This window comes from Tarenaya hassleriana, unplaced genomic scaffold (genome assembly GCF_000463585.1).
Source record: "Tarenaya hassleriana unplaced genomic scaffold, ASM46358v1 Cleome5, whole genome shotgun sequence".
Lineage (NCBI taxonomy): Eukaryota > Viridiplantae > Streptophyta > Magnoliopsida > Brassicales > Cleomaceae > Tarenaya > Tarenaya hassleriana.
The window spans coordinates 6,225,516-6,235,909 of record NW_010967707.1 but is presented as its reverse complement, the minus strand read 5'-3'; the positions used below and the strand labels follow the sequence as shown (position 1 = coordinate 6,235,909).

General features: G+C 34.3%; 1 protein-coding gene and 1 non-coding gene across 2 annotated transcripts; both read left to right on the top strand.

The window, feature by feature from the left end:
• Window positions 1–514: 514 nt before the first annotated feature.
• TRNAK-UUU lies at window positions 515–586 on the top strand. The gene has a single exon. It is a non-coding gene; the product is annotated as a tRNA-Lys (tRNA).
• A 6,744-nt stretch (window positions 587–7,330) lies between these two features.
• On the top strand, window positions 7,331–8,916 carry LOC104827329 (3-ketoacyl-CoA synthase 19-like). Its single transcript, XM_010560499.1, has one exon. The coding sequence runs from the start codon at window positions 7,353–7,355 to the stop codon at window positions 8,769–8,771; it is 1,419 nt and encodes a 472-aa protein (XP_010558801.1). The 5' UTR covers window positions 7,331–7,352; the 3' UTR covers window positions 8,772–8,916.
• Window positions 8,917–10,394: the final 1,478 nt, after the last annotated feature.

The following is a 10,394-nucleotide window of genomic DNA, read 5'->3' as shown; positions in this document are numbered from 1 at the left end:
GAAAGAGTGGAGGCCCAAACGGGAAGTCAAACGAGCTTAATCCGAGACGTAGAAATCCACTAGAGGTCAAATGGGTCGGGATAATCCGATGAACCCTAACCAGATTGATCGGTGAATTTGGTCACTGCAAGGGAATCTAGCCTTCGCTATGACTCTCCGGCGCTTACAATGGCGGGAAGTGAGTCCTCTTTTTCGCGGGATCGTAGGGAATGCCCCGAAAAGAGAAAAACTTTACCAAAATAAAACGAAAAATAGAAAATTTTAAAAGGTCACAAGTTTCTCTTCCTCGAAGAAAATCATCCAAAAAGAAAGTGAACAAGAGAAGAAGAGTGGAAACCAAATGGTGGAATCTGAAAAACACGAAGAACAAACACAAGAGCGAACTGTAATAAATCTCCAATGCAGTCAGATCGGAGCACTTAAGAGGCATTTCATCGAGCAAGCAAATTGAGAATACAAAACTTCACTGTTATTATTGGATCTAGAGGTCAATATATTTAATGAAGAACAAATGGCCGTCTTAGCTCAGCGGTAGAGCGCATGGCTTTTAACCATGTGGCCGTGGGTTCGATCCCCACAGACGGCGAATCAAGTTTTAATTTTTTTTTATTTCATTACAATAATATATTTGTGGTCGCATTCATGTTCATGCCGCTAACGTCGTCACCACTTACATATTGTTGTTTCTCTCAACATTTGGTCTCCAGCGATACCATACCACCACCATGAAACTCGAAGAAGAATCCAAAAACACAGTTTCTCATCATCATCACCAGCAAGTAAGTGCAGCAGCTCTCCTGTCTGAAACAATTTAAGACCCTCAGAAACGAGCTTCCAATCCATTTTGGTGAATGGATGGAATCTTCAATTCGATAATTAAAAACACCACCGCTACATGCTTGTTTATGATGTAGATTCATTCCACCGCACGAAAAAAAAACAATCTTGGGAAAGAAGTGAGATTTCTTGGAAACATTTTAAAAGATCTATCCAAATTTGGTGCATATCCGATCATGCTTTTATCTCGGGTTTAAATATAAATATAGAAAAAAAAATGTTTAGACAAATAAGAATTTATCTCGGATAACGACTGAATGCAGGGTTGAAGATTAGTTGGGCTTAGATATATATTTTCAAGGAAGTTTTGAATTTTTAAATTTAGTTACAAGTTCGTATATTTTTATATGCACACTCTCCCTTCTCTCTCTATTTCTAGGTTTATGTTTCTTTTGTTTCTGCCCAGACAAAAATTCGAATCTTGTCTTTTTGGCCTTCTAACAACGACCGATGTGATTAAATACATATTTATAGATATATATTTTCAAGGAGATTTTATTACGTATTTAGCCAAGACTCCACGACGAGAAATCCACGAAAAGACTGGTGGGGGGTCACCCGTGAACCGCGACGACTTTTGTAAGGGAATTTTACTAAAATGACCCACTTGGGTCGCACCTATTTCACATGTACACCAGAAAAAACATAACACTTTTTTTTATTGAAAAGACGAAATTACCCTTAATGAATACGCGATTTTTATCCGTTCGAAAACAACTTCGTTATTACGACTTCGTAATTAATTCTAAATATAGTTACAATTGATTCTAAAAAAGGTGACAAAAAAATCATCTGTCTTATTTTAGTTGTATATCAGTTATATGTTAGTCGTAATAAGGTCGCAAAAAATAAAACGAAAAGGGTATTTCAGACTTTTCCAACCGAAAAGTGGGTTAAAATTGAAAATTTTTTTTTCGGTGGTATACACTGAAATTGCTGCGACCCAAGTGGGTTATTTGAGTAATATTCCCCTTTTGTAACCGTCGCAATAACGTCATCAACCAAAAAACTTTAAACGAAGAAATTTCTGCAGATTTGAATAGTGGGTCAACCATAATAAGAACAAAGAAACAAATAGACTTCTAGAGATCAGCGTGTTTAATTCCCCCTTGTGAATATTGTGTTCCAATGGGAGATAAATCGAGATTTATGTATAGTTAATGGACAGATGAGCAAATGCTTACCGAATTCAGTGAATGTGCAATTGCAAATCAAAAGAACGATCCTTAACTTCCCAAACCGAATTCAGTGTATCATATTTGTTTCCATTATAACTATATTTATTTTTTATTTTATTTGTTAATTTTTTTATATATAGGTGAATCATTTTTATTGTACTAAAAATAAGAAGAAGAAGAGGAGATGGAGCGATAATCATGTTATTTATTTTTTATTTAATTTCTGTCTATATTTCTACACAATATGGAATATTAGAAAGGATGCGCAAAGTGGTTCTTTTCCACAAGACTCCGAATTTCATGGGTCGTGCAATTTCACAAAATATATATAAATAATATTTTTTTATTTTTTAGATTTGATTATTATTAATTTTGAAGGTCTACAATTTCTTTTCTCTTCAGTATATAAACGTGTGATTTTGTATCTTCATTTTACATTGAAAATATTAGTCGATATCAGTAGGAATTTGTGTGATTTGGTGTTGACAGTGAGAAAATGATAGAAATGACCAAGAGAATAGATGAAATGAAGAGTTATTTTACTTTATAATATTTTACATTAGCAAATATAGATAATATATGTTTGACAAAAAAAAAATAGATAATATATAGAGTAATATTATATAACGACTAAGGAGAAAATAAAAAAAAAAAGTGCATGACACAAGATGCTCCATCAAATCTTTAATCAAACGGCTATAGAGAGATATGGTAAGTTTTTGTCCATGATTTGGTTGTTAATTGATTGACAATTAGGTCTTGTTTTCATTTTTTTCATCCTTCTATATTTGTGCATATAATCCGTTCTCTCCATGTTTCACTTGTGCCATGTCATTGTCGTACGATCCAACTTTATATATATATATATATATATATATATATATAAATTTTCGAAATTAGTTTTGATTATTACTTATGATTTCTGAATTTAGAGACGAAATGTAAAGTTGTGAAACCAGAACAGCTTAGGCTTGATGTCTGGATTTGTAATGAACTAACCGAGAAACCTGTTGAAGCATGTTCTACAAAGGAGAAGGAACAAGCCCAACTCGTGATAGAAGATCGAAGACACTACGATGGGCTAAAGCTTAATTGGAACAGCCCATGGGCTGATTATGGAGCCTATGTTGACTTCTAGAAAGGTCGGAGACATTGGACACATACTGAAATCAAGGGAAGAATTCTCCCTTCCCGTATCTCCGTGTGTCAATCAAGCTCTTGCCTCTTTTATGAGATTTTCCTGTTCTACTAAGGTTTCTATTTTTCTATTTATGTATACGTATTCTTCATTAATAATACACTGAATCAAGGGAGATACAATCTCCATGTTTTCTTCTCTGATTCTTTGAAACTCTCAAAGTCATCTTCTTCAAATTCATACATAAGGATCTGTTTTCCTTTAAAACCCACACAACATACACAAGAAAAATGCCATTATGCATGGGTCGACACCGACCCACGATTTGTATTCATGCAATAAATGCCCCAACATAATTTCTTTGCTTTTAAAAAGTCCAAATTAACGTCTAGATGAGTTTATATATAGCATTCCTTATTCATTCTTCTTAATATTCATATGAATCTTCTATCGTGTCTCATTTGGAAATCGGATAGTTCGAGAGTTGCTTTTTTAGTTATTATTATCTTTTCTTTTTTGTATAATATATTTACTATTTACAGAGTTGTTAAGATTTGTCTGTGCGATAGCAAATATATACACAGAGTTTAAATATTATAAAAAATAGTTTTTTTTTTCTAATTTAAAACTAAATCATTCAAATTCCATATACTAGATTTTTGGATATTTTGAGTGTCGAATATTCGTTCAAAATCCCTACTAGATTTGTAATGTCTTTAGTTCCATCCGTAGTTAATTTTTTTTTTTTTAATTTCCTAATAAAGATATTGAATGACACCAGCTTGGAAGCAAACGATAGTGTGGGAAAATGTTATTACTTGTATACAAAAGTATGCTTTACATGAGTGATATATACACATATGAGACGAGATGATTATGGTAATAATATAGCAAATATTGAGGAGAGAATTGATACAAATAATAATAGCAAGATATTCTCTTGATCTCCTTCCTTTATGCCCCCGCAACATGAGACTCGTGTGCGAGATCAATCTTGACCTGTAGGAGATCAAACCGAGCTCGTGATAGTGGCTTTATAAAAGCGTATGCTAGCTGGTCAAGAGAGAAAACGTGAGAGACTCCGAGAAGACCATCTCGAACAAGTCCTCGAATGAAGTGATAATCGATAGCGATGTGCTTCATGCGAGAATGGAAGATAGGAATAGCACACAAGTACGTTGCACCAACATTATCACAGTAGATAACCGGCGGTGATGTATGTACAGTGCCAAGCTCCGAGAAGATAGACATTGGCCAACGAAGTTCAAATGCAGTAGAGGCAATAGATTTGTACTCGGATTCAGTGGAAGATCGGGCCGTCGTTCGTTGTTTCTTCGAAGACCAAGAGATAGGATGGCTGCCAAGATAGATAATGTGAGTACTCGTGGAGGTGAAATCATCCCGATTACCTCCCCAATCGACATCGGAGAAGGCATGAAGATCGGCGGAATTCCGAGAGGACATGAAGATGCCGAGAGAAGAGGATCCAATGAGATAGCGCAAAAACGTTTGACCCCTTGCCAATGATCTGTTGTTGGATTGTGCATGAATTGCGAGAGCTTGTTAACTGCAAAGGCGATGTCAGGACGTGTGAAATGAAGGTATTGCAAGCTTCCAAACCACGTTGCGATATTCCGAGGGATCATCGTGCGGAGTGCCCGACGTCAACATGAGAGATGTCGTAGATGACATCGATGTAGAAACGGGCTTCGCATTGAACATGTTTGTTCTCTTGAGAAGGTCGAGAATGTACCAACGTTGAGTGAGATAGATGTCGATGGAGGAGTGCGTGACCTCGACGCCGAGAAAGAATGAGAAACGACCGAGATCTTTGAGAGAGAATCGGGAGGAGAGCATGGTGATGATAGATTGGCAGCGGGCTGCATTGCTTCCAATGATGACAATGTCATCAACGTAGACGAGAAGGTAGATGGTGGCATCGGCTTCCCGAAGAGTGAACAGCGATGTGTCGGCCAAAGAGTTGTTAAAACCCATACCAACAAGGAAGTCTCGAAGCTCCGTGTACCAAGCTCTCGGAGCTTGTTTAAGACCATAAAGAGCTTTGCGTAGCTTACAAACATGAGACGACCGATCACGATTCACAAAGCCGGGGGTTGAGTCATGTAGACATCGTCTATGAGTCGTCCTTGCAGAAAGACATTGTTCACATCTAGTTGCCGAAGAGACCAACCATGAGTCTCTACAATGTTGAGAATGAGTCGAACTGTTGTTGGCTTAAGCACCAGACTAAAAGTGTCGTGATAGTCGATCCCAGGGCGTTGATGGAAGCCATTTGCAATAAGTCTAGCCTTGCACCTGTCAAAAGAACCATCAACATATCGCTTAGTTCGGAAAACTCATTTACGTCCGACAATATTATATGAGGCATTCATCGGAACCAAATCCCAAGTCCCACTTTTCACAAAGACATCGAAATATTCAATTATTCAATTATGGCCTGTCTCTACTGTGGTGATTTGAGAGCTTGGAAAAAACACGTGGGTTCGGATTCTATAGGAGGTTTTGAGGCTAGAATGTTTGCAAATTTGGTGTTGGGTTTTGTGATTTGATTCTTTGATCTTGTTGTCATCGGGTGAAGGCTCCTTTAGGAAGGATGTTAATGGACATTAGCATGCATGGATATCCAACATGCCCAAGTCTACTATGAGTCTTCATGAAAGCTCGATTGAAGAGATGATATAAGCATTACGTTATCTATTACAAATTTTCATCTTCTTCCGATCAATATCATAATTGTAAAAAAAATGGTGTCTACAAGATTAAATAAAAAAAAAAAAAATCTAAACTACGTTTTGAGATTCAAATATCTCATCTTTCTAAGTTAGAAAAAAAACACTCCATGATATCTCGAGTAAAAAAATGAAGGGTAATCAACAATCTTTCAAAAAAAAAAATAACATACAAATATTTAAATTTTTACAAAAATCTCAAACAAATGCCAAAACTATAAAACTTCTATATAAATATATGAACTTTTCAAAAATCATATAGAAATATTTATATTTTAATTTTTTTAAATAAAATTTAAATCTGTTAACGATGTTGATTATTTTTATTTAGAAAATACATGAATTGTGGATTTATACTAGAAACTTTAAAAAGTTTAAGAATTTATATATAGTTTTTAAAAGATTAAGTTATTTATATGAAAGTTTTATAATTTAGATATTTATATGTGATTTTTTATAAAAATTTAGATATTTTGAAAAATATGTAGATTTCTACAATTTAGCTGAATTTAGAACATAATTGAATCGTTTTATAATAATAACGAACAAAAAAAGATTAAAAAAACTAAAAAGAAAAAAAGGTATGTATAAGAAATGTAGACAATGTTCATTTTTTATTGTATATTTTTATAAATATTTTTTTTAATATACATATATTGTTTTTTTTGGAGAAGATTAACTATAGGGATTTAATAGATAATAATTGATATATTTATGTTAATTTGATACATTAATATTTTTAAATTTTATTATTGTTCATAATAAATTTATATTTAAATATTATAAATTAAAAAAATATTATTTTTTATAAAATGATTAAAATTTACATCTTTCATAGTTTTCCAAAAAAAAAACTTTAGATGATTCTACCATTAAAGTTGCCTCCTAACCAACTCATACTAAAGGTTAGGAGAATCACATGTGATTAGATGAAGAACTTAAAGTTAATTACTAATGAAGCTGTTAAGGATGATATTAAACATGAAAAACAGAAGAATTTTATGTTAGATTAAGCTCTAGGTAAGAATAAATTAATCAAGAAGAACCTAGAATGATCTAAAGATGGGACTTTGTTTTATAATCCGGGAGTTTACCGCGTTTACGTTTACGACACAACTACATCTATTAAGACACACACAATGTATATCTGTATTTCTTTAGTATCATTATGTATTCACAAAAAGCCAAAAATCAAATATCGACCAAGAAAATAGAAACATGATTCTAACCATGACTAAAGAAACAAAAGAAACAATTAAAGAAAGAAAAAGAATTCTAGAATGTGTTTCGGAGAGAAGTAAAGATTTAGGGATAGTTAGCGGATACTTGTTAATTATTGGCTAACTGTTACCAAATTCAGTACATGCACGATAACAACAAGAAGACGGCCCCTTTCTTTTCGTATATTATAACCCTGCGAGATCAGTACTGCATCATACACATTCTCCCATGGAGTTCCTCGTGTTGGCATGTCTGTCGCTTCTTTCTTACGCCACCTTCTGCCTCTTGAAATCGCTTCTCGACAGGAGAAACCGGTCGTGTTTCATGCTTCACTACGGCTGCTACAATGGGAAACATGAGACAAAGCTCGACAACAAAACGCTTATGCAGGTGTTGAGCCGGAACAAGGACCTGGATCTTGAAGATTACCGGTTTCTTGTCAGGACTATGGTTAATTCAGGTCTCGGGGAGGAAACTTACGGCCCAAGAAACTTCGTTGAAAGAGAGGAGCGCCCGACGCTGCACGATGCACACTCCGAGATGGACAAGATATTGTTCGACTTACTAGACAATCTCTTCGCGAAGACGGGCATTTCTCCTTCAGAAATCGACATTCTCATCGTGAATGTCTCCTTGTTTGCACCAGTCCCGTCCCTGGCTTCTCGGGTTATAAGCAGGTACAAGATGAGGGAGGACATCAAATCCTACAATCTCTCGGGATTAGGCTGTGCAGCGAGTTCTATAGCGATAGATCTTGCCCAACGCATGTTCAAGATGTACAAAAACGCGACAGCTATCGTTTTAAGCACGGAATCCATTGGACCAAACATTTACTACGGCAAAAACAGATCAATGATTCTTCCCAATTGCTTCTTCCGAGTAGGAGGGAGCTCGTTTCTATTAACAAACAATGCCAAGATGAAGAACAGAGCGATCATGAAGCTCAAAAACGTGGTCCGCACCCATATTGGATCAGACGACGAAGCTTACGCATGTTGCATGCAGATGGAAGACGCAGAAGGTCTCCGAGGAGTACAACAAACCAAACACCTGAAAAATGCGGGGGTTAGGGCACTGAACAAAAACCTTAAAGTCCTGCTTCCAAAGGTATTGCCCATGAAGGAACTATTTCGTTATGTGATAGTCCGCTCGTTGGGAAAGAAAACGAAAGGCGAAACACCCGGCGGGCTAGGGCTAAACCTGAAAACCGGGTTAAAGCATTTTTGCATACAGCCGACAACTAGGGCAAACATTGAAGCCATAGGGAAAAGTTTAGGACTTAACGAATACGACATCGAGCCGTCGAGAGTTGCGCTTCACAGGTTCGGAAACACGTCTTCTTGCGGAGTTTGGTACGTTTTCGGGTACATGGAGGCAAAGAAGAGGCTAAAGAAAGGCGACAAGGTTCTGGTAATGGGATTAAGTGCGGGGGTTGAGTCTGTCAATTCAGTTTGGGAGATTATGAAGGATATAGACGAGGAAAACGTGTGGAGTGATTCGGCCGAACATTATCCCGAGATGTTGGTGAGTCCAAATCTTTTCGAGCTGAACTACGGTTGGATCAACGACCAAACACTGAGCTTGTCCCAAGCGGTTAAAGCAATTGAAACTCAAAACACTATTAAGATGGGTAAGATGCTCGATTGATGCAGCAAGAGCTCTATTTATCTTCTATACACATGTACTCCATCCGAGATCGTCTACTTACTTATTTTACCACTAAATAAATTTGATTTACGGTAGACATTGTGAGGCATAGTAATATAATAGACCTAATTAAGGTATTGTATAACCGTACATTGTTGTTAATGTTTCTCTTCGGAGTTTGAGGATAAAGAAATTGTAAAAAATAATAATTAAATGTAAAGATGGATATATTGAAATACGAAAATGAATATGTTATTGAAAAAAATATAGATTTTGTGATATTATTGAAAATAATAATAAACACAATATTATATTAAATATTGTGTATCATATTTGTTTTGGTTATATCTATATATTTTTTTAATTAATTTTTCTATAAATATATGGAGTTTAATAAAATAAAAAGAAGAGAAGTACTAATAAAAATATTCTTGTTTTTTTTGTGTTATTTATTTCTTATTAAATTTTTATAATTTTATGTTTTCGAGGGATGCCCAAAGTAATTATTTTGCACAGGACACCACACTTCATGGGTCGTATATAATTTCAAAATATATATATATATAAATATTATTTTTTTACTTTTCAGATTTAATTATTGTTAATTTTGAAGCTCTACAATTTCTTTTCACTTCCTTCCATAAACGCGTGATTATATATCTTCAGTTTACATTGAAAATATTAGTTGATGGTTAAATATGTGTAGAAATTTGTGTGATTTGGTGTTGGTAGTGAGAAAATAATATAAACGACCAAGAGAATAGATGAAATAAAGAATTATTTTATTTCATAATATTTTACACTAGCAAAAATAGATAATATATAGTAATATTATATAACGACCAAGAAGAATAAAAATCAAACGGTTATAGAGAGATTTGGTAAAATCTTGATCATAATTTGGTTGTTAATTGATTGACAATTAAGTCTTGTTTCTATTTTTTCATCCTTCAATATTTGTACATATAATCCGTTCTTTCCATGTCTCACTTGTGCCATGTCTTCATTTATGGAAGATTTGTTGCAATTCTTTTGACAAAATATGCCCATCATAATATTTTCTCCAACATTATCGTTGATTTAACTTAAATTTCTATATAAATTTTTAAAAAAATGTCAACTCAAGTGTGACGTGTTTGAGAGAAACCATATCGCGAAAGATAGTACAGGAATTATCCATAAGAGTCACTAAGATATATATATATATATATATAAATTTTCATGTTCATATCCTCATTTGCAACTATATCCTTGTTCTACTATTAAATGGATTTCCAAGATTCTTTCGGAAGATTATTATTTATGATTTCTGAATTTTGAGATGAAATATAAAGTTGTGAAACCAGAACAGCTTAGGCTTGATGTCTTGTCTGGATTTGTAATGAACTAACCGTGAAACCCACACAAGAAAAATGTCATATTATACAAGATACATGCATGCAATAAATGCCCTAACACAATTAATTTCTTGGCTTAAGTTGGTTAGACTTTGTAGTATTATTTCTTGTTCATTTTTCTCAATATTCACATGAATTTGGAAACATGTAAACCAGAAAGAAGTTTTTCGTTAGATACAATTCTACAAGATATAAAACCAAAAAAAAAAAAAAAAAATTCAAAAAA

Excerpts from the sequence above, each read along its gene's own strand:
- LOC104827329 (XM_010560499.1), top strand. The coding sequence starts at position 7,353 with ATGGAGTTCCTCGTGTTGGCATGTCTGTCGCTTCTTTCTTACGCCACC.